The sequence below is a fragment of the Protomyctophum parallelum genome, assembly GCF_964188405.1.
Source record: "Protomyctophum parallelum genome assembly, chromosome: 18".
NCBI classification, from domain to species: Eukaryota; Metazoa; Chordata; class Actinopteri; order Myctophiformes; family Myctophidae; genus Protomyctophum; species Protomyctophum parallelum.
In genome coordinates, this window is record NC_139716.1 from 24,649,306 (window position 1) to 24,675,299 (window position 25,994).

General features: G+C 42.8%; 1 protein-coding gene across 1 annotated transcript; it reads right to left on the reverse strand.

Moving 5' to 3' along the window:
• Positions 1-287: 287 nt before the first annotated feature.
• On the reverse strand, positions 288-24,933 carry nectin4a (nectin cell adhesion molecule 4a). The gene is made up of 11 exons (XM_083788611.1): positions 24,419-24,933; positions 17,619-17,816; positions 16,373-16,540; positions 14,068-14,346; positions 13,078-13,195; positions 8,780-8,934; positions 7,053-7,218; positions 6,534-6,609; positions 5,730-5,789; positions 2,574-2,774; positions 288-2,447 (listed from the first exon to the last, which is right to left on the reverse strand). The coding sequence occupies exons 1-11, from the start codon at positions 24,474-24,476 to the stop codon at positions 2,016-2,018; spliced, it is 1,911 nt and encodes a 636-aa protein (XP_083644737.1). The 5' UTR covers positions 24,477-24,933; the 3' UTR covers positions 288-2,015.
• Between the last annotated feature and the right edge of the window lie 1,061 nt (positions 24,934-25,994).

The window sequence follows — 25,994 nt, forward strand, 5'->3', positions numbered from 1 at the left end:
CTCAAGGACCACTGGTGGTCCCCGGAACCACTGGTTGAAAACCACTGATCTAGTAAGTAGTAGGTTGTACAGTGGCGAAATCAGTGCTCGCTGTACAGTGCCATCCGGTCTATGCACCTTCCAGTAGTGCACACTAGGGGTCACTGTCTACAAGTCCATATAGACCTACAATCCAATGTAACTAGAAGCCTGTAACTGCATTCTTCTGCCAGACTCATTATGGTTGGTTTGGTGATACATGGGAAATTCCTATAGCCTTTTAGTGAACCTTGACTGTGAGATGAAACAACATTCTTATTGCATTTTAATCTCTAAATGAGACGGTATTAACTTTAAGGCATATCCCTGAACATAACAAGTAGGTTATATACTGTAAAAGAGGCACAACATGGCATTGCAATACATGTGTTGAAAAAACACAATAATACTTCATAATTGCTTAGAAAGCAAAGTTCTTTTGTCAACTTTTTTCTTTTTTTTGCATTGGCACATTGCATAATTCCCAAGTTATGCTGGAGAACAATACTACAAATACATTAGAGTTGGTGTGGTCATCATTCTGTTCCCTCAGTATAAAAAAAATATGTCACTGTCCTTGAGGCATGTTTCCAACACCAACCTGGCTTTTTAGTCAGTGTTTGTTCTCCAAACCAGTAGAGTCCAGATATGAAAAGATATTCACATAAATATATTAAAGTGATGCAAATATGTACATATACTGTAAAACAATGTTGGCGTAAAAAAAAGAAAGAAGGAAAAAACAAGAAGAATAAATTCTTATCAACATTGTAAATCATAAAACAGTCCGCACACCAATTTCCTCTCCCAAATATATCTTTCACTCAAGTAAAATATATATTTGGGAGCGGAAATTGGTGTGCGGACTCTTTTAATTTTTGAACTATCACAGTTTTTGTGATTCAGGCACCCAGCCTAATAGGTTTTAGATGTGCGTGTTTGTTGCCCAATCATAAAACGGCGACATCCAAAATTGCATATATTTGCATATAATGTACAAATTTACATTGTAGTCAAATGAATGTGTGCAGTTGCACGTAATGCATGTCCTGGCAGGGATCGAAGAGGAAGTCTTTTTGTTTTTAGCCCAACAGATAAGAACTGTCTGAGTGCTCGGGGGCTAATGCACAACAGGAGAAGTAGAAAGGGGCCACGGTGGGGTTGGAGGTATGGAGGTGTAGTTCGTGAGAGAGGAGGAGAGCACGATAGTGTGGTTGGTTCGGACAAGTCAGTCCAGTCACACACCAGGCCAGTTCCACCGTCCAGCACACACACACACACACACACGCATCCTGCTGAATGAGGGATCCGGCCCTTAAACGTTGCAGTTTATAGCTGGAGGAGGCACCGTATGTGCATTAACAGCACTTTGGTCGCGAGCAGCAGCATATTCAAGGCCTAAAAGTTCTCATGGTGGACCACAAAGCGTCATACAGTTACAGGCTGAAGACAGGCTGGCCCCCCTGGCAGTCACTATATGGCCCCTTTTCTCATAACCGGCCCCCGGTTCTTATAGGTTCATTATGAATTTAGTGGGCAAAACCATACCTATGTTAAATTGTTGGGTCAATATAAGTAAATTAATATATGATGAAAACCCTTCCACTGTAGTAGCTTTTTCATATTTTCAAAAACGTATAATACAATAAATCGCTTTGTGTAAGTAATCAACTGGAGAAGTTTCATGGTGATAACTATTAATTACATTATTACCTATTCACCTATCATGTATATACTGTAGGTGGAAATAACAAAGCTACTCCTGTAGAAAGGTTATCATATATTCATTTACTTATATTGATCCTATAAACAAATTTAATATATGTAGGTATGGTTTTGCCCACTCAATTCGTAATTAACGTTCCAATTTTGGGGCTCTGGCTCATGGATTAAGAACCGGGCCGGTTCAACGCTGGTGAAAAAGGGGCCTATACAGTATGCCTTGCTTGGACCCCCACCACCCGCCAAAAATCTCTGCTCATCTCTGGCCGTTGGCGCTAAACGATCTGAGCCTTGTGGATGAGGGATGCGTGGGCACTGATGGCGATGGGGCTCGGCCGGGGTTTGGGTGATGGCCTCAGGGTGCCGTTCACCGGCTGAAAGCGGGGGTTGAGTGCGTCCGACATCTGGCTGTTGGTGTCGCTGTTCTGGTCGTCAATGGCGCGTCCGTGGCTTGCGGGTCTCGTCAGACCCCCCAGGCCCTCATCCTCCTCGTCGTCATCGTCATCTTCATCGTCCGTCACGGGAGGGTAGCTGCAGCTGAGCGGAGAGCTCTGCTGGTTCCTGTTGCTGAGGCTCCCAGCTCGCAGGATGCTGTCCTCCATGCTAGGGGCCATCAGCGGGCTGCTGTTCAGGGGCCTCAGCAGCTCGGTGGAGTGCACCACCGGGAAGGGAGTGGGCATGAGAGGCGGGTGGAGGCGGTTCTCCTGCTGGGAAACAGTTAGTAAGTAGGTGAAGTGTGCGTGGAAGTATGCATACTGATTCAAGTGAGAGGTACTTCGACTGGCATGCATCATGTTTCAAGCACCGACATGCCTGCACAACAAGACACGTACCAGTGACATGGTGCTGTTGCGCACATATGACTCCACTCTGAGTCTGCTCTCCTCGTCCCTCTCCATGGCCCGGTCTCTCGTCCTCCGTGAGCCATTGTGGATAACAGGTCGACCCAGGTAGTCCAGCATGAGCCCTCCCCCTCCTCCGCCACGCCCCCCGCACGACAGAGTGGAGCGGCTGTCTCGACAGCGAGCCTGCTCCTGTCGGCCAAGGGAACAACATGGATGGCACCGAGAGAGAGAGAGAACAATTAAACCACAGGCCAGTAGGTTCGCAAGTACGTTTTCATTTCAAGGACTCACCCCAGAACTCTGAGTGTGTAAACAAAATCCATTCATACACTCTCTGGCCCCTTTTCCACCAAAATAACTTTCGTTCTAGAACTGGTTATAATCAGTAGTTCTCAAAGTGGGGTTTTCCACATGAACCCTGCTATTTATGGGTTGAATCAGCGGGGTGGGAGCGGCTATCTTTGGGAGAGCTTTTGTTCTGTTTTGTCCTGTGTGTGTATATATGGATGTACTGTTTTGTTCTGTATTGTTTGTGTAGCCTAATGTATGAATTGTATGTACTGTTCATTTGTGTTGAGGACCCCCTCTAAAATGAGATGAGGCATCTCAAGGGGATTATCCTTTAAATAAAGGTATATAGGGTCCGGGGACCCCCAGGGGTCCTTGAGGGGGTTCCAGGGTGTCCCCAGCTAAATGATAATTAGGTTTAATTTTACCCTCAAGAGTTAAAGATCTATTCCATCCATTTGGTTGCCAACTCTCCCTCATTTAGCTGGGGATCACCTGGGAACCCCCTCAAGGACCACTGGTGGTCCGGGAACCACCGGGTGAAAACCACTGGGTTACATCATTTCCCAACAGCCTCATCAATAACAGCAAACAAGCCAAGGGTGTTTGTTCTGTATGCCAAGTCCTTTACGGGAATCCCGTATCTCATCATAACGTCTAAGAAAATATGCATTCGTTTTGCTCTGAGGAATTGATCAACATCCTTGAGGCAAACGACACCCACAAGGGTAGAGGAGAGGAAATCAGCACAAAGTAAGCTAACAAATGATAAAAAAATTATACTTATTGCTATGTGGCGGAAAAAAACTTGCTCACTGCATGAAAAATTAAGGAAAACTCCTTAGACCGAGACTCACTATGAGCACAGAGCACTTTATGAGCGTATAAAAATAAAATAAATGTTATTTTCTTAAGTCTCCGTCTAAGGAGTTTAGCCTAATTCTTCATGCAGTAAGTGAGTCTTTTTCTGCCAGTTTTCCTCTATGTTGGACCAAGAAAGAAGGCAATAATAAGCAACAGGAACAATACACACAAAAGCCATAGAATAAGCCATAGAAATGGAAGACTGAACTTGAGGAAAAGAAGATAATGTAATTGTGCAAGGTTCTTGAAGACTCATATGCTGAGTTGGCAGTGCCTGGATTTGAACCAACAACCTTTTGGTCCAAAGGCATGAGCTCAACCAACTGTGCTATTCCAGACACAATCAGTTGTCTTATTGTAAACAGCAATATCATTTAGTGTTTTTGATGACAATTATGTGTGTCCTGGTTTTGGGGATGTCTATACATTACTACAATGTGTTTTGCTGTCAATTTTTTCAGGTACAAACTTCTCTTCAACCGGGAATCAGGGATTTCAGATAATGGTCCATAGATTGTGTGTAGAACGTTTAACGCAAATTGCTGAAATATCCATGCAGAAAATCAGGTATAAGCATTTTTCAAACTGCTCAAAATGGCGGAGAATCTGAGGGTGTAGCTTAATTGTCAAAGTGACAGATGTGTACCCCATGAGTCAAGGAACATGTGGAAACAAGTGCCATGAATTTTGGCCAAACAAAGCATGAGTTATGACTGTTCAAAGGTTTCATTTTCAAACAATTGCTATAGCGCCCCCCTTTGGCCAATTGGAGTAAGACTGCTTTCATTGCTATTTGGCATGACCCTCTATTATACTGTAAAGTGACATAAGCATATGACGCTGCATGCATGTATTATAGGCAGAAGAAGAATTTTCACAAACCAGCAATTTTCATTGGCTCATAAAAACTTCACTTAAAAAATGTACTACGACTTTTTGTCCGTATAGGTCCAAAGTTCACGTGTAGAAGTTTTCGTCATTTTGATCAAAGATCCTGGGAGGAGATACATTTGAACTGTTTTTCATATAATTCAAAATGGCAGGGTCAGAGGTCAAAAGTCAGAGCACGAAAGTTATTCATGAGCTATGAGCACGTTCAAAGTTTGCATTTTCAATTGAGTGCTATAGCGCCACCCTTTGGCCAATGGTCATGGGCTTCGCATAGTCACCGTTTGGCATGGCCCAGTACCAGATTCCCGTGTTTTGCGAAAACCGACTGCACGGTTCAGCCAGAAGTTCTATTTTTGGCGGAAGGAGAAGAAGGTGGAGAAGAAGAAGGAGAAGAATAAAAACACAAAAACAATAAGTGACCAGGACTTCTTGGTCCCTTAATGAAAATGAATGTCATGAAACGTGTTATTATTGCTACGTATGTGAAATGCCCTACATTTTATATGGTATCATCGTTATTGTTTTATGTGAAATGCCCTGCTATATTATTATTATTACAAATGCTGAAAGAGTTGCTTGCAGATCTCAGAACGTAGCCTCCTGGCATCGGGCCAGAAAAGCCTGAGTTGGCGAAGCCGGCGGCGGGCCAGCACGCAGTGTTGTTTTTGGCAGCAAATTTTGATTTTAGTTTCAGTCCTAGTCTCTTGAATGGCTTCCATTTAGTTTTAGTCACATTTTAGTCGACTAAATATCATAAGACTTTAGTCGACTAAATCTACAGTTGATTTAGTCGACTAAAATTTATTTTGGCGGGCCTGGATGCCTTCATAATGACAACCAAGCAACCAATGCAACCAAGTGTAAAATGACTTATACTGGATCTCTTGTCCACTAGTCCCTTCCAAACATTTTAGTCTAGTTTTTATTGTTGACGAAATTGTCAATATATTTAGTCTTAGTTTTAGTCATCGTAGCTTAGTTTTCATTTAGTTTCCATTTAGTTTTTGTGGAAAAAGTTAGTCGACGAACATTTTTCGTCTTAGTTTTAGTCGACGAAATCAACACTGATGCAGGCAGTGATAGACAGATTCTGAGACTGACCCCAAGCGAAGACAGGCTGGTCCGCAGGGTTCCCTCCACTCTCAGAGGAATGTTTTCCTCCTGCAATTTAAGGAAAACACTAGAGTCAGTAGGCTAGAACACATATGGGTAAATTCACTTTAATTTAAGGAAAACACTAGAGTCAGTAGGCTAGAACACATATGGGTAAATTCACTTTAATTTAAGGAAAACACTAGAGTCAGTAGGCTAGAACATATATGGGTAAATTCACTTTAATTTAAGGAAGAGACTAGAGTCAGTAGGCTAGAACACATATGGGTAAATTCACTTTCCACAACACTGCCACTCAGGTGTGGAACGCCTTGCCCCCTTCCCTCAAAACAAGCAAAATCACTGGTTTCCTTTAAAAAAGGACTGACAATGTACCAGTCACTGTCATCAGGTCAAAGGAAGAGAAGATGATTATTGCCCCACAACTCTACCCCCCCTCCCCTCCAATTCATTTCTATTCCAACCTGTACATAGATTTAATGTTTTTTTTAAGATATCTCAATTGTTGTTATTGTTATTGTGAATGAATGCATGGGACCTGAATGGAAACAAGGTCTTTCTTTGGTGCTGTCCTTTTGGACCAAATTGTGCTTTACTGTACCCTGTACCGTTTGCATCTTATTGTCTAATAAATTATCAATCAATCAATCAAATGATCCGTGGAACCGACAAGGAGAAACAATGAAGTCTTATTCCAGTTGAATAGAAGTGATGGACTACCAGATCAGCTCTTCAAGTATGACTTATTTGGTACAGTCTGGAATTTGAACAGAAGAAAGCAATAACACTGACCACTCCTCTGGCATCGGTGCTGACAGAGTTAATTCTCCTGAAGGACGTTTGTCTTGATAGAGTGCTTATCTCCTCCCTGGGAGAGACGGAGCGAGACAGACAAGAAAAAAAGCAGAACAAAATATGAGACCAGGAATACATAAAACAACGTATCAAATCAAACGGCGCTAAATATGCCATTAGTTCTCAAACTACCCCCCCCCCCCCCCCCGGGGTCCTTGAGGGGGTTCCAGGGGGTCCCCAGATGAATTATAGTTAGAAACCAAATGGATCCTGTGGCTGTAACTCTGAAAGTGTACAAATGGATCCTTACGGGTCCATTTGGTTCCATTTGTACACTTTCAGAGTTATGGTGGTCATCAGCAATTTTCAAAAACTATTGACAATTCTTTGAAAATCGTCGAAACCTTTCAGATGGCGGTCCACCACGGCCAAATACACATTAATGTAGGGGTCCGCGACATGTAAAAAGTTTGAGAACCACTGATATATGCGGTGGTGAAAGCAGCGTATGTATACCTCTTCTCCGTGAGCTCCCGCGTGAGTCTCTTGTTCTTGCTCTTGTGGTGACACGTGACGGCGATGGCGATGACCAGCATCATTAGCAGGAGGCCGCCGGCCGCCGCCGCCACGATGATGATCATCAGACTGTCCATGACCATCTCCTGCGTCCTTGGCGGCAGCTCTGTGGGGGGACATGTAGACGGAAAGAGACGAGACATGTGGAATAAAGCAGTGGTTTTCAACCATTTTCATTCCAAGGACCCCCAGTTTGACATGCATTAAGCTACGGACGCCCATTTACTTTTTTTTTTTAAAGATGAGTTTTTGGCTTTTGTGCCTTTATTGATAGTTACAGTGAAGGCGGACAGGAAAGAGGGAGGGAGAGACATGCAGCAAAGGTAGTCATGACTGGAACACGCGACGCGCTGTCAGGCCAGAGCCTATGTGGTATGCGCCTGGACCACTAGGCCTATAGGACGCTGATTTAACGGCATTTCTATCTCTGAGACCCCAATTTATATTGTTTAAACCTATTTTAATTTAACTTTGAGAGTCTACAAATGGAACATTTGTACACTCAGAGTTACAGTCCCATAAGGGTCCAATTGTTTCCTAACTTATCATTTTGCTGGGGGACCCCCTGGAACTCCCTCAAGGACCCCTGGGGGGGTGATGTTTTGGGTGTTATCGTTCTAAACATAATTGTGCTGCTGTTCTACAACTTTTAGCTATTATTTATAAAAAAATTGAGACCATTCATGTTTATGGAATAGGTTTCTGCACATGTATTCCATAACTATTTGACTACCGGTACTTCACATATTATTTCATCTTAAAAATAAATAGACAATCTACACAAGCTCACACCACGTCGTTTCAGCATGTTGTGAGCTTGTAGATCTTCTATTTTCAGCATGCAAAGTGTAAAATGCATTTTACTTAAACTGGATCTCTTGTCCACTTGTCCCTTAGTTCCTAACATTTTAGACTAGTTTTATTTGTTGACGAAATTGTCAATATATTTAGTCTTAGTTTTAGTCATCATAGCTTAGTTTTTATTTAGTTTCCATTTAGTTTTCGTCAGTGAAAAAAGGTAGTTGACGAACATGTTTCGTCATAGTATTAGTCAACGAAATCAACACTGTTAGGAGGTCAGGTTAGGAATGACTTGGAATGTTCCGTTCTTCGCAGGATGGGACTTACAGTAACAGGAGGAAGTGGGTAACATTGTTCCACCCGGGGCTATCTATGATGATGTGGACGTCAATATTGGGATTAGCAACATGTGATTAGGTTCATTATCTGTTAAGACTCAAATGTTAAGACTCAACAAAAAAATGTGTAAACAAATTGACCCATAAGGTTACACTCTTATAGTTATATTAACAGTAAGGTTTTACTGTGTACTTAGGTAGGAACTGGTAAGTAGTTAATTGGTAAGTAGGCATGGAGGTAAATGGGTAGGCTACATCAAATATTAAGTTGGCACGCACATGGATAAAGGTACACAGCAAAGTGTTACACTTAAGTGTTAAGTTAACTCTGGGCGTGTAAAACAATCTTTACACACTCATAGAGTTAAATTATGGGACCATTTTGACACACTCAGGGTTAAGTGAACACTCTGGACCTCAGCCGTGAAGCAAGTACATAAATACATACACAAAACACACTATGCAAACAAAGCATTATGTATGGCGTGGCTCGTGTTGTCACGTGGCGTCTGCCTCACTGTCACCTACCAGCCACGGTGACCTCCGTCTCGGCTCTCCCCACGCCAACCTCATTCTTCGCCTCACATTTGTAGAGGCCAGCGTCTGACAGGCTCAGGGGACGCCCAAACTCCAGCGTCCCGTTAGCGTGTGGGATCACACCCTCCGGTAAGTCCTTGCCCTCTCTGTGCGAAGCAAAAAAAACACATGTACACACACAGTCATTATGGTATGGTTTCAATTAGCATGTGTACATACTGTACATACATTCTGGGTTGGCTATAATTAGAATATGGGCTAGAACTAGGACTGAATGTCGTCGCCTTCTTAAACTAAGTCATTTCTTTTAAGGATTTCAGTAGAAAAAATATATATCCAAAACTAACCTATATGAAAAACGTTTATAAAAAACTATGACTATTTAAATTTAAATAACTCTATTAGTTATGTAACATAAGAGGATTAAATAGAATAATATATGATTAAACCTTAGACTTTTGCCAATTTAAAACCATAGACTTAGGCCAGAAGATTGCCTATTTTGCCTATTAAGTCACACTCTTGAGGTATTCTTTTTACCAAAAAGGAGCAGGATCAGCATGATCCTTTTCAACTTTGGCGATTTTACCAGAGGTGGCCAGTGTCATTGAGGAGCTGACTAACTTATAGGCAAAAATAAACAACTCAACAAATGACTTAGGCTGTTAGTTTAAGAAGGTCACGATGTGTAATTAAACATATACTGCATCCGGAATACAATAAAATGCCACAGTAACCCTATAGAATTCATTGCATATTCTGTGGAGTGTCACTATAGTATATTCTATACCTGGCATTGCAACAGCACAGACAGACATCACATTGTTGGCGTCAAAATTAAACATGACGCACTTTCGAAAATCAAATGTGACTGACTAGCGTACCCTGGCCTACAGGTATGGAGTTAGTTAAGAGAGAGCCCTCAGAGTTCAACACAGATGACTTCACTGTGATAGGATTATTTGCATCAGAGTTCGTTGAGCCCCTATTAGGCTGTATATACCAACAGGAAAGAGGAGACATCGTTTTTACATGTCAAAGATTCACTGCGTGATAAGACCACCAACACATCGACACTATCTTCTTCCTCTTACTTCCTTTGCCTCGGTTCACTAACTCCTCTCGTACAACCGGCCAAACTATACAAGTTCACCTCACACTTGTTTTCTTTTTGGGCAATTAGAGCGTGGCCTAAACAGTTACCATTTAAACCTTACTTCAAAAATAAACTAGCATAAAATAACAAGCTTCTGAGCTTGTAGATCTGCTATTTCCACACGTAAAAACCAATTAAGAATTAAAAATGTGGCTAAAACAGGGGTGCCAGGTTGGAAGTTGTTAATGAATATATGGTTGCAGACAGGAAAACAAGTGTCATCTCTAAACGTATATGACAGGGGTTTGACACCCACGCCCACTTGCCCGAAAAGTTAATCACATTAATGTTAAATCAAATCGATAACTGCCGAGTGGCGACAGTAACTTTGAAAGTCTGAATGAGGTACTACTTGTAAAACGGTATCATTGTTTGGTCTTTCATGAATGACCAATATTTAATGAAGACTGTTGCTTCCACATTCAAATTTGCCCGTCGGGCAACCTGAAAGCAAACTTCACTTGCCCCAAAGTCTTATTTATTGCCACGGGCAGCCGTTAGTGTCAACTCCTGTAGGACGATGGATGGCCGGCGTTGATTGAGATGCACTCAGTGCCAACGTAAGGTCAGATTCATTGTACAAAAACAAATGTCAGAGTTGGAGAAAATATGCATAAAATAATAGAATTTAGAGGTTAAAACCGGACGCTAGGGGGTGGAAAATGTCTATACTGCTGGGCCTGGCTGGGACCCCAAATGACGCCCCAGCAGCACTCTCACCTTTCTGTCTCCTGTGCCCCCACTACCATTTCTCTCTCCCCCTCTCTCTCTCTCTCTCTCCCCCCTCTCTCTCTCTCTCGTGTGAAACTGTCTCCTCCATGCAAGCTGCAACATGACACCGTGACACCAGCTATTACTTCACCTGCTGCTTCCCGCCGACAAAGCCAACAGGTTTGCCCACAGCCACTGCCTTGTGTGTGTGTGTGTGTGTGTGTGTGTGTGTGTGTGTGTGTGTGTGTGTGTGTGTGTGTGTGTGTGTGCGTGTGAGCGTGCGTGCGTCCGTGCGTGAAGTGAGTGTTTGAGCATGGAGAGTGCCTGACTGACTGCTTGTAATGAATGGTTTGAAAACTAACCATACATTAATAAGAAGAAGTTGGATTTGTGCGTGTGCGTTGCGTAAAAGAGTGTGAGAGTAGTGAGTAGTACAAGTGCCGGACCTGTGCTTTTCGCTTGAGTATGCTTGTGTCCTTGCGTACCTGCCGTGCGTCTGGTTAAGCTTTGTAATTAATCACAAACGCTCCTTTCTCAAGGTGTGTATGTACTGTATAAGCTGCTATGACTAATGGTTTAAGATCAGGTGGCAAATACCACCAACCTCCTCATCTGGCAATAACAGCACCCTCACCTCACCATAGGTTCCACACTGACTGTAGGCAAATCACCAAAGGTTATAGACAGCCTCTTTACAGTCCGCTTTAGCCCGCCACTGGGTGAAGAATTTCCCCCTCGGGCCTAACTGTCTGTTCTCATAAGTAGACGAGTGCCAATTGTCGAGAACCATTTTCCCTGGCTCTCCTTTCGAACGTGCCACACCCTGGGAATACTTTAATCCAGCAAGCAGAATGGCTTCCATGCAGTTGTCACCGGGTGACTCAGGCAGACAGCCGCAAAAATCTCAAGTCAGCCCCTCCTCAGCAGTGTAGGGCCCGGGCAGTAATGTGACAGATGTCAGTTTCCATTAGAAGACAAATAATCTGTGCGTCATCGTCGTTGCTAAAATAAGCATAAACAAGTGGAGCATAAACAAGTTCATATGGCATAGAATTAATGTCATGTCATGTATAGAATACAGTACAGTATAGTCAACCAGTTAGAAATGACTCAAATCCAACATCACTGGAAAAGTCCCACGTAAACAATTCATCGACGACCAAGCAATACCTCTAGTCTAGTGGCATCCATTTGACATCCATTTCTGGGTCATCAGGGCCCACTTGAAAATCTCGACAGGACTGTCAGGACCGCCGACTATGCTGTAAAGTAGTCGTCAGCTTAACTTAATTTAAACAACCTTGGCCATTCGGCTGCCGTGTTAAGTGGTCAGATGGGTGGGCAACGTGTATTTTCAGAGCATGTTTAATCGATTGTGTTCTGGCTTAACAAGATCGCGTTCCAGCTTGGATCAATGGAACTATAACAGATCGATATCACAACGAAAACTCCCCTTTTCAACGTTTTACAGAATAACAACAACAAATATATGTGTTGTAATCTGATCGCCCATGGCTGTGTACTTGTACGTGAGAGCACAGTGTACTTGATAATGTATTGTGTACTGACTGAACTGTAGCATACTTTATAGTTAGCTACTGGAGACATCTCAGACAGCAAGGTCAGCTTGCTGCAGTAAGCGGTTGTTATGTCTCAAGTGTTGTGTCACGTCATTAGGATCCAGCTATATATTTCCAGTATGTGTGTAATAAACTGGTGAACCTTTAGCGTGATACTGTCTCGTGTCGCGTTATTGTTCTCCCGGGCCCGTCGACCGCCGCCGCTGTACCAAGGTATACTTCAACCGGATTGTCACACAACACCCAGACTCTGAGCAATACTAAATATCTACTGTAAACAACATGAAAGATAGGATAATAAATAAATAGGGCATGACACGCGTGTGTCTGTAGGAAAAGAACCAATAGGGAGAACCGAAATTAAATTATTTGAACCCATTTAGACCTGAGAAATTAAAAAAAATGTCTTCAAAATCTTGACAGTTTTCTGAAAACCCTACTTTCTACGTCAGTGGTTCTCAAACTATAGTATTTGGCCACGACCACCATCTGAAAATATGTTGTTCCAGGGACCCCCCAGAAGCAAAGATACAAGCTCGTAGCGCGGCACTCGGTGCTGTGCTATGAGCTTGTAGATCTGCTATTTTTCAATAGCTAAAGTGTAACATAATGCTTAAAACACCAAGAGAGGTTCCCGCCCAGAATGGGTTAATGGGTACCAGGTACCACCAGTGTACCCAAGCATGTTCGGTTCGGTATCTGTTTGGTCCCGACACCTATAGCAGCGGCCGTGCTGCAAACACAACCATAAGTAACTTCAGTTAGACAGTTAGTCAGGCAGACAGACAGCCAGGGGAAGACAGACAGGCAGGCAGGCAGGCAGACAGGCAGAGAGGTCGTACCTGGTCCAGGTGAAACTCTGCGGTGTGGGGTTTCCTCTGCTCGCACACCTCAGAGCAGCGTGCTCCAGCCCCACGTACCACTTATTGCTGAAGCCACTTACGTCTGCGTCCGGAGGGTCTGGCAGACAAATAAGAATCAAGTTGCATTAACTATAGACACAGATAGAACACAGTGATATGCAACAATGTTTGTTAATACTTCTTTACTATTTTCAAAAACCAAGATAGGGCACCCTATGTTCCTATGTTCAGTAACAGGGTCTTCTGATATATTTAGTAAACTAACAATCCATTTCAGATCAGGATACTGATGTAGATCTAATCCAAGATCTTTATCCAATACATACGTAGGTGTATACGGGAGGTTAGAACACTATTAAAACCAAGGGCAATATTTCCATGCGGATATTTGTGGTGCAGCTCATCTGTCTGTTGACAGATGATGATAAAGATAGGACTTGTGTGTCTGTCTGCGTGCGTGCGTGTGTGTGTGTGTGTGTGTGTGCGTGCGTGTGTACACATACAGTATAGACCATGTTTACAGTAGTAGTTACAAACCAACTGAAAGGCCCCAGGAAGTGTAATGATGTTGTAGGACATGAGAACGTCTTGTTCTCAAACAGTGGGTGTAGAGTCCAAGGAGCCATTTGTGGGTTGCAGACAAATATTTGTGGTAAATTTAGTAAATATTGCTGTTGCTGATCCTAGATCTGTACTAACATCCCTCCTGACCTACTCACAGTGCACCACCAGCCCTGTTGCTGATCCTAGATCTGTACTAACATCCCTCCTGACGTACTCACAGTGCACCACCAGCCTGTTGCTGATCCTAGATCTGTACTAATATCCCTCCTGACGTACTCACAGTGCACCACCAGCCTGTTGCTGATCCTAGATCTGTACTAATATCCCTCCTGACGTACTCACAGTGCACCACCAGCCCTGTTGCTGATCCTAGATCTGTACTAACATCCCTCCTGACGTACTCACAGTGCACCACCAGCCTGTTGCTGATCCTGCGGGGGGTGTCGTGGGTGGGGTGCCACACCAGACAGTCCAGCTTCTTGCCGTTCATGCTGCGCAGCGGGTGCAGCGAGTACTGGGAGCTGACCGAGCCGCCCTCCGACGTGCGGTTGCTGGCCTTGCCGTTGAGCTCCGTGTCCCAGGAGAGGCGGGGCGTCGGGCGGGCCATGGCGCGGCAGGTGGCGGCCACCCGGAAGTCCTGGCCCTCCGTCATCACCACGTGGTCCAGGTTGGCGATGGGTACGGCTGCATGGGGTCAAAGGTTGAATTAAGAGGCGCCACACAGTGAGACTGTCCACAATCCGTGGCTTAGTTATTACGTCTTAACCCATTTTTGGGCGGGAACCCTTTTTGGTGTTAGCATTATGTTATGCTTTAGCTATTGAAAAATAGCAGACCTACAAGCTACGAGCTTGTAGGTCTGCTATTTTTTTTAAATCGAAGAACCACTGACATAGACAATTTACAATTTACAATTTAGGCATTTAGCAGACGCTCTTAATCCAGAGCGATTTACATTAAGCAAGAACAAAAGCATGGGAATACATCACATAAAAGCATTTATCATGAAACATGCGTAAGCTAAGAAAGTAACAGTGGAATATCTATATAATGAAACTATACATATACTACTATGCTATACATATGTACTATGGCGTGCTATGACTATATACAATGCAATTATAGTGCTGTCTACATAACATGCTATAAGTCTGTATCAAATGCTATCTAAGTCTACGGAAGTGCTATCTAAGGGGGTAGGGTAAGTGCTATGGGCCATGATGGAGTCTGAAAAGGTGGGTTTTCAGACTACGGCGGAAGATTGGGAGTGATGCTGCAGTTCTGACTGCAATGGGAAGTGCATTCCACAGTTTTGGAGCCAGAAGGGAGAAGAGTCTGGGACGTGTGGAGCGGTGTCCCGGCGTTTTTAGTGAGGGTACTTCCAGCTTCCCTGACTAGAAACATAGCTTTTTCAGAAAACTGTCAGCCTGTGTCAGGATGTAGAAGACATTTTTAGAATCTGATCTCAGGTCCTCCGGGGGTTGTGTACATTCATTCAGAATGTATTTAATGTTAGGGGCTCCATGGGGGCTCACCTGGAAAACATCAGCGCACATCACCATTATATAAATAAAGATTAAAAAAAAGGTCCTTACCGCAGCTGGCCTGGGTTTTAATCCCACCCTGGGCCAGCTGCGGGATCCGGCTCTTCATTCCATGTCATCCTCCCTCCCTCCCTCCCTATCTCCTCTCTCTCCACTGCCACTATCAAATAAAGGCATAAAATGGCCAATGTTGTGAAATGCTGAACAACAAAAAAAAGCCCTGGCTGGACTGCATGGTAATGCAGTGGAGTTATTTAAAAACAAAACCGTGTAGAGTAGCCCTTCCCTAATCAGAAACTGATTGAGCGGTAGATATTTGGTGTCCTAAATATAGCGTTGGGATCCTTCAGGATTTTAACGATTCTGGTGCTTTAACAATTCCCACTTAACGGTCTGATTCTTTTATGGTTCCGTTTAACGATTCTATAGGGCAGGGGTTCCCAAACTGTGGTTTGTGCACCCCTTTAGAACGCCTTAGGGGGTGCGTGACATAAGGGTAATGGCGGTTTTATGGTGTTATTTAACACAAACGGCAACATCCTGTAAAACACTCTTGTAAGGAGATGAATAGAACAGCTGCGGGAGTATACAGCAGCTATATGTCTTTCAGTGCAGTGACATTCTGTGATTATTTGCCATAATCATATTCAAAAATGTATAATTTTCAGCCAAGAACAGTACATAATTTCCAGCCAAAAAGACTGAGCATTGGGGGGTGCGTCAGCTAGGTCAGGAGGTAACAGTGGGTGCACCGCCAATAAAGTTTGGGGACCGCTGCTATAGGCTGTTCCAAATGGTTCCCTAGGGCCTAGATGTCTGTAACTCTGAGAGGGTAAAAATGGAACCAAGGGTCCCATTTTGTACCCTCAGAGTTATGAGGGTACTTGAAATGAAAAGGTTTGAGAACCATCAACAGGGGCGAGCTACGAGCTTCTAGGTCTGCTATTTTTGAAAAATCTTAAAAATATTTATTTCAGAAAAATGGAGGATTTAGATTTAGAAGGTCAGGCCTAAATGGGTTATATTTCTGTGTTACAATTTACAATTTAGCAGACGCTCTTAATCCAGAGCGACTTACATTTAAGCAAGAACAAAAGAGTGTTGATAGTTACTTTGAGTACTTTTTTCCACCGCTGTATGGCAGTCATGGTGAGATGAACACTTACTGCGGACGGTGAGGGAGAGCTGCCTCTCGAAGCTCCCGCTGGGGAAGATGCTGACGTGACACGTGTACCTGCCCTCGCTGGACACCTCCGTGTTCAGGATGACCAGAGACGAGTCCGCCGTGGGCTCGCCGCTTCTGAACCGCACGCGGTTTGACCAGGAGCCAAACGCTGCAGGCACGGGGGAGAGGGAGGGAGAGAGAGAGAGAGAGAGATGGAAGGAAACATAGATGGAGAGAAAGACAAATGATGAGATTTAACTTTTATATTGTAATCAGCAAAAATAATTCAGTGTTTTTAATGGTATCTGCAGTCTTTTAAAGCATGCGATGATGCTGAAAAGCAAACTAAACATGAACAGGAGTAACACAGATTATACAAATTACAGCTCTGTTCCATTTAGTGTGCAAGTGGTTCTCAAACCTTTTAATTTCAAGGACCCCCCATAACTCTGGGAGTGTACAAACATGCACAACAGCAGCACCCTGCTTAACACTGACTCTGTTTGACCGGAATGGAACAGAGCCTTCATTAGTATCATTAACACTGACACTGTTTGACCAGAATGGAACAGAGCCTTCATTAGTATCATTAACACTGACTCTGTTTGACCAGAATGGAACAGAGCCTTCATTAGTTTCAGCGGTAACACCTGGAGGAAGTAAGGAAGTACTGTATAGGGTGTGTGCAAAGAGCCCATTCCGTAAAGACAGTATAGAGGCTACCAGTGTTGTTTTTGGCAGCAAATTTAGATTTTAGTCATAGTCCCTTGAATAGTATTCATTTAGTTTTAGTCACATTTCAGTCACCTGGAATGTTTTAGTGTTAGTCTAGTTTTAGTCGACTAAATATCATAAGATTTTAGTCAACAAAATCTACAGTTGATTTAGTCGAAACAAAATGTATTTTGGCGGGCCTTGATGGTGTCGTAATGACTGTTTATACACTTGCTGAAAAGCCGATCTATAAGCCAACAATGCGTCACGCTGCGTTGTGAGCTTGTAGATCGGCTATTTTCAGCATGCAACTAATTGTAAAATGACTTACAGTGGACTCTTGTCCACTATAGTCCCTTCCATTTTAGTCTAGTTTGTGGACGAAATTGTCAGTATATTTAGTCTTAGTTTTAGTCATCATAGCTTAGTTTTCATTTAATTTCCATTTAGTTTTCGCCAGTGGAAAAATGTAGTCGACGAACATTTCTCGTCTCAGTTTTAGTCGACGAAATCAACACTGGAGGCTACTGTACCCGTCTGGCCAGCGGTGTGGTGTGCTGCGATGATCTGCTCCTTCTGGCCGTCGGCTCTCTCCTTGTACCAGGTGACCTGCACCACCGTCTCCCCGGGGTCCACCTGGTAGCGGCACGGCAGGGTGGTCTCCTCCTCCGCCACACACAGCATGGAGTGGTTGGGAGGGGGCTCCACGAAGTCTCCCCGCGCCCGCCTGACTGTTAGGGTTGGAGGACAAGCGGATAGCGGACAGACAGACAAAGATGAAGACATTATTATTAGACCTTAGACATTAGAGTATCGTTGAGTGGTTGGGAGGGGGCTCCACGAAGTCTCCCCGCACCCGCCTGACTGTTAGGGTTGGAGGACAAGCGGATAGCGGACAGACAGACAAAGATGAAGACATTATTATTAGACCTTAGACATTAGAGTATCGTTGAGTGGTTGGGAGGGGGCTCCACGAAGTCTCCCCGCACCCGCCTGACTGTTAGGGTTGGAGGACAAGATCGTTTGAGCTTGTAGATCTGCTATTTTTCAATAGCTAAAGTATAACAATGCTTAAAACATCAAAAGGGGTTCCCGTTCAAAATGGGTTAAAATAAGATGGCATGAGACAGACGTTAGGCGGCACAAAGAGGCGGGCAGCATACCGAGACAGCCATTATAATGGAGGGCCGGACAGAGATATATTTATTTACACTGTAGTAGGAGGATGGTGATGAAATGATCAACCACATGTTCAGGTGAACTGTTGTACACTCAGTGTGCAACCTGTTCCTCCAGGCACTCCTTACAGGCTACGTATCCAGCCAGCAACCATGTTAGATCACTACTCTTTCAATATGTTTAGGTCTATTTAGTTTTTATTAACCCATTTTGACCTGGGAACGATTCTATGAATGTCTTCTACATCCTGACAGTTTTCTGAAAAAGCGATGTTTCTATGTCAGTGGTTCTTCGCTTTTTCAAAAATAGCAGATCTACAAGCTCTATGAGCTCGTAGATCTGCTATTTTTCAATAGCTAAAGGATAACATAATGCTAACACCAAGAATGGGTTAAGTACTATTTATAATTACAATTATTCATTATTATTCTATCGTCATTAAACATGAGTTCCCAAATGAGTTGAGTTCCCAAAAGTGATCAGGGATAACACAAAAAAAAAGTCAAAGATTCAACTGTGGTTTCAAAGTGACGAGTACACTAACAGACAGTATAGGGAAATTAACGTACATTTACAGTAGGACAACAATACAGGAACTCTTCAAGCTAAACAAAGTATTCAAACCCCCTGGTACAAAATATAATAAAAATGTTTTAAATAGCATATGAAGACATTTTGTAGCCTACTCTGGTAACCTTCCAAGGAGACAATTGTTCATCTCAATGGTCTCGCACCTTCCTACCTACATGACTGCCTGCCTAAATATGTCCCAAACCGCCCCCCTAAGGTCTTCCACTGCTGGCCTGTTCGCTTTGCCTAAAAAAATGGCAACTAAAAAACACAGGGAAGCAGCTTTTTGCTTCTACGGGCCGACGGCATGGAACAAGCTCCCACTGTACCTTCGTCAGGCAGCTTCTGTAGACATTTTTAAAGCACAGCTCAAGACCCACTTCTACAACATTGCTTTTAATTGATCTTTTATTTTTTGTTATTCATGTCCTCACTGTATTGCATTACTGCTTGTTTTTTAATGGCGTTGCCTTGCTTTTCTTTTTTTTCTCCATTGCTCTGTAAAGCACTTTGAGCTGCATTTCATGTCATGAAAGGTGCTATACAAATAAAGTTTTATTATTATTATTATCTGTTTTGTGTTTAAAGACACTACAAAGGCTTTCCTTTAGTCCATTCATTGCTGTGAATTCAGTTGCATTGCACTGTTAATGTGACAAAAATGGCCGGCTTTCACTTTGATAAACATTAACCACTGTAATCTGCTCTCTACTTATTTCATTTGGCTTTGGTTCACCCGTGCATGTGTTTTACCAACATCATTGGCACGAAGGTACAAATGCTTCGGTCCTGACCGCATTCCTGTTGTGCCAATAATAATGGTAAAGCACACCACCTTGTGTAATATTGCTTAATTAAAGATTCCCTCCTTGAAGACAGATGCCAGAGTTCTCAGTTGCATTATCAAAAACAACAGAATGTACATAGTATATTTATTTTTGAGACACAAATCCGGGGAGATTTACTTTAATGGTAGTGTAAGTGATTTTCTTTGGTTAAAATATGTGTTACAATTAAGCTCCATAGTGTGATATTACTCATTGCTATAGAGTATAGAGTGTATGTTCAGTAACAGGAGTCTACACGTCTCTCCAGCTTTTCATTAAACAGAAAAAGCATTTTCAGAAACCGAAACTGGGATGCCAATTGTATCCAATCAGGATAGAGAACGCAGTCAGGATACAGATTAAACTAAATTAAAGTGGAATTGTAAGTGATGACACAAATAAATGAGCAGACAAAATTATAAAATTATAGATAAAAATTATAAACAGCTACTCTCTCCTGATTGGCTGAAATTGTGTCACCTACAGTACCTGAAAATGTATTTTCTAAAGAGCTGGAGAGACAGGGAGACCTATGTCACTGAACAAACACTCTATAGCAATGATTACCATCATTGCTTTTAGCAAAATATATTTTTGTTTTAACCAAAGAAATTGATTAGCCTACATCCCGAACACGGGTCCCTCAATCTCTTTCTGTTCAAACCTCCACTGATAAGCAATATTCAAAACCTTTTTGGACAATTCTTGCCATAATGACATGATGCCCCAAATAGAGAGGGTGAAGATTTTCAATAAATGCCGGTTTCATGGTGGCACATAGGCCAAAATTATTTAGATGCGTGTATTAAATACTGCTGGTTTTGAGACGGGGTCGAGAAGTGACAGAAAGGGAACTTAGGAAGTGGAATTCGATGGGCCCACTAAAAAAAGAAGGAGGAGAGAGAAAAGATGGTGTCTCCCAAAAAACAAGATCACAGCTGACTAGAGGTTGGAGCTATGTCGCTGAACTAGTTGCCCTAGATTAGACTTCAAAGCAATTCCAGACAAGAAACAGAGGAAGCTAGTGTCTGGACAGCAGGACACAATCCACAAATATGTGCTTGTTTATTAGTTACCTGCCCCAGGTAACAAACAGGTCATAAAATGAGACAACATACACACGCACAGACACAAAGCGTGACACTGTCTGTCACCCTGTAACATATACCACTCACACACGCAATGTTAACAACACTAATCTGTGTCTCTATTCCACGCTCGCGCTCTCTCTCTCTCTCTCTCTCTCCCTCTTTGTGTTTACAGATCAAATTAGCCTACATGTTTGATGTAGACACCATGTGACATTTTAGCTTCTACTGTCCCGCAGCATGAAGTTGTCATGCATTGTTTGCAGACGCATGCATGAAACAAATATACAGTCAGTCACATGTTGATCTAGTGTTGCTCAGAGCCTAAGCCATCGCCTCAAAAAGTCTAATATCTCCCCTGTTGGGATATCCCTTTGGACTAGTGGTTAAAATATTGGACTTTAACACGGGAGACCAGAGTTTGAATCCCGGGTGTTCCATGAGCAACATTTGATGGCCATGAAACTACAGCATTTATTAATTTACTTATTTTGGCGCCAAGCTAAAACAAACGGAAACAAAAGTGTGAAGGAAGCGACACAGCGTTATACAGTACGTGGTGGTGGGACAAAATACCACCAAAATCCAACATCCGGCAAATTGGACACTGTTCAAAAAATATTCTTAATTGAGGTATAATTTCCAAAGCTCTTAATTCCTCAATGAGTTACAAATACTGTACACAATTTTACAAGGAGGCGGAAATTACATGTCAGGCCAGAGCTAGGCCAGAGGGGCCTTCGATGGTCAGGCCCGATGAAGGCCCCTCTAAGACAGTAAGTAGGTTGAAGTGGCTTTATTGGTAGTATCAGCCCAGTAAGGGACGAGGGAGCTAGTCTGTGACCTGCCCTCTAATTGTTGCTAGGCAGGATAAGCTACACTACACTGTGGCAAGCATCCAGTGGAGTCAAAAGGAGGACAAAGACATTTTTGAATAAAAACGTCACTCTGGCACACGTGTGTGATCGCCTTATGTGTGTCTATGTGCAATATACCACACATTGACACACACACACACACACACACACACACACACACACACTCCATTTACACACTGTGTATATGAATTGCTTCACTTCAGGCAGGCATGTGCACACACACACACACACACACACACACACACACACACACACACACACACACACACACACACACACACACACACACACACACACACACACACACACACACACACACACACACACACACACACACACACACACACACACACACACACACACACACACACACACACACACACACACACACACACACTTTGGTATAGTCTTTTTTATTGGCCTAAAATATTGTCTATATACATATATTCATGAATCCACTTGCTGACCGGCTGTCACTATGGGGCAATTTTTTATAGGGGTTTCTTGTGACCCTACCATTAACATCCTATGGGAGGCAAAGATGTCCACAATGTCAAACTTTCCTTTTGCTTTAAGTAGCATGTGACATGTCAAACTAGGGGGTTTTCATGATTCTGAATCCATTCCAAGCATTAGGTTTGCACAAAATACACTCCTTGGGCTAAAAACAGCCATAGCCACATTTGTGCATTTGTGCTGCTGACCTCATCACATTTGTGCTGACCTCATCACATTTGTCATGATTGCAATGGCCGTTTTTTCCCAATTCTGTCGGCTTCCAGACTAATAAGGAGCTCAGAGTATTTCCATTTTTTTCCTTCTACTCTGCTACATCTCAGAGGCAAATATTGTACTTTTTACTCCCCTACCATTATTTGAAAATGTTAGTAGTTACTTCGAACTTCAGAAATAGTCGATTCAGAATATTATATAAAAAAAAAACATACACTTCAGTCCTATACTTTGGCTATTTTCACAAGATTTGTATACATTTAAAAACATGTCAAATGGGACATTCTGCATGACGAGTATACTTTCTCCTTTTGGTACTTTAAGTGCATTTTGATGCCAATACTTAATAATAATAATAATGGATTACATTTTTATAGCGCTTTTCTATGCACTAGTACCTATACTCAAAGCGCTTTACAATGGACCATTCATTCATACATTGGGAGGTGAAGCGGCGAACAGTCACTTCCCACATTGACACACCAAAGGTGGCAACTACTGGAGGGCAAGATGGGGTTCAGTGTCTTGCCCAAGGACACTTCCACATGTGGACAGGAGGAGCCGGGATTCGAACCGCCAACCCATGGATCATTGGACGACCTGCTCTACAACCTCCTGAGCCACAGCCGCCCCTATACTTTTGTACTTCGACTCGACGAAGTAAATTTCGAATTCCAGACTTTTACTTTGTGAGTCGTATTTCTACATGGTGGTATTGATACTCAAGTAAAACAAATTCAGTACTTCTTCTATGTGAGAAACAAACGCTTGCTGAACCGAAGCCTGTCAACACACAGGACGTGAATCATACGTTGTTACTGTCAGTAGAATCAGTGTGTCCTGCAGACAGACAACAGGTGTGTTTTTCCACCTCAGGAGTGCGTGTGAGTGTGTGAGTGTGTGTGTGAGGGTGTTACCCTGAGGTTTTTAAACCTATCATGGAATCTGCCTGTACTGCATTACTGGAATAACGCAGAGACAGCAGCTTATTTTCATAATAGTACCGACGGAGCTTCTCTCTCATCTCTCACACAACACACGGTACAGGTTGACCCTTTTTATTACCTCTGCCGTGGTGGAAATGGCTACAGGCACAACACACTCGCATGCTCCCCTCTCCCCCCAGATCAGGTGTATGGGCTTATACAATAGAGTTAGACGGTACATTACACATACATCACGGATTGACACTATCACTGTCATCGCATGTACAGTACACACTTCCCACTGAGCAAGATGTCTGTCTAAAATTTGGTTAAAATTGGTCTAAATTAAAAAATGAAAGTTTAGCTTAGCTTAGACATGGTTTTATTAAACGTCTATATATAGACCGTCTATATATAGACCGTTTAAGACCGTTAAACGATGTTTCAACTTCAATCTAAGCATAGACTGCTTTCATTTTTAGACCATTTATAACCCATGTTTAGATGGCCATTTAGACATATATTAAACGTCTATTAGGCAAAAGAAAAGAAAAGTATGATTGCCTTAAACATAGACTGTGTCTATGTGTAGTATGTGTCATACTACCACACACACACACACACACACACACACACACACACACACAGTCCATTTACACACTGTATATGAATTGCACACGCACCTCAGGCACAGGCATGTGCGCACAGCCGCATGCACGCACGCACATGAACACACACACGCGCTACACTATGTAGTCACTGTGAATCACGAACGGGTGGGAGGGAAATTGATCAACAGCAACCAGTTTTTCCTGAAATATCAGACAGCCTCTTAAGTGTTTTCTTTCTTTCTTTCTCTCTCCCTTTTTTTGGACTCTGTCCCAGTGAAGACAACTGTAAATGTTGGCCACCTGCCCAGCTAGGCTTCAGAGAGCTTTGATGAAAATAATATTTGTTGAAGTTTTTACATTTTCAACATGTCTGTCTATTCTGCAATTAACTCTCACCTCGAAAATGTGTCTGAACCACCAGAAGTTATCAGTTAACATACTACAATTATATTCAGTAAATGTATACAGTATACGCATAGATCATATATTTGTATTATTTTTTAAATTAATGTTGGCACTCACCTAAACTCCAAAGGGCCAGCAGCAGACACAGTGACAGGCCGTTCGCCAGCGATGTCATTCTCCTCCCAGTTCTGTCCTGTCGTGCCACCAACTGGACGCTGAGACAGCAGAACGGTGTACGAGGTGGGACCACTTCTCTACTGGAGGAAACTGTTCAATTCAAGGCATTGGTCCAAGCAACATCACATAGAGAAAAGACAAAACCGGCAAACAACTGCAGCCCACTTTATGGTGGGGAATAATTCCCCGTCAAGACGGCAGGTAGAAACTGTTCCGTTTCTGATTCAGTTATTGACTCACACACCCTCATCCACTATAAGCACATCCTTGACGATTAGAGGCTAAGTCTAAGTTGAAGTGTCCTTCAGAAAAAAGAAGTGTGATGAAAAACAGTCTCTGCCCTAGCTTGAAAAAAGTTGTAATCCATTGGCATGTTTCTTATTGTTTTGTCAAAGTGACAACACAATATGTGTTTTTGCTAAGCAGTCAAAGAAGGTGCAGCTACCTGCTCGGGATACACCTGTCGCAAGTCGCCTCTATGCTCCCTCCCCTCTCACATGAGCGCACGCACGCACACACACACACACACACACACAAACGCACGCACACACACACACACACACCACTCTCCCTCTCTTGAAAGCTGCTTTTCCTGTTTGGTTGAAGCAACATGACAGTTATTTTCTCGTCTTTACATGCTCTGGCAGAGGCAGGTGAGGCGACGACAGACAGCATGGGATCTGGTTTTAACAAACAAGAATAAATATCACGTTTCATGAAAGGGATAAAAAGGTTTATGGGTTTAAAAAGGAACACGTGTGCAGAGCTAATTGTATATTGGGGTATTATTACTCTTTATACATTTTTATCCCACGATCTTGTAATCCATTTTTCACCCGGTGTCAATTATCTACTGTAATCCCGGGCTCTACACTCCCTCTGCCAACCTGGGGAGAGCAACGGACTGACCTCATGCTTCCTTCAATGCATGAGGAGTCCAAGCCGCTTCTTTTCACCCGACAGGGTGGGGGAGTTTCCCCCGTTTGTGCGTGGAAGGAACACGTTATTCCAACCAGTTCCTTTCCCGGCATCAGCTGACCAGGGGGAGGCAGTTTAGAGGCTAGCATTGTATACAGTATATTTGGGGCATTAAACATACTAGCATTTCATTTAAAGACATATTTCTTATATTAAAAATATTGTTGGTGCCAGTGCAGACCATGCTTGTCTCGTATCTCTCTCCCCTTAACCCATTTTGGTGTTAGCATCATGTTATGCTTTAGCTATTGAAAAATAGCAGATCTACAAGCTCATAGCGCGCCACTCTCTGGACCCTCCCATCAGAAATAGCATGAATCTATAAAGTAATGTCCAGTATGATCTCTCTTTAGTACAATAACTGAATAAAAGATAGAGAAACAATATACTGCAACAGGAGATCTTTGTGACATTTATGCGATTATACTTTTAATCTCATGTAATGCATGTACAGTAATGCTTTAACACCTCAACTTTGGTGGAAATTTACACAAAATGTTCAACAATTAAAATGCATTAAAACAACTTCTAATCATTG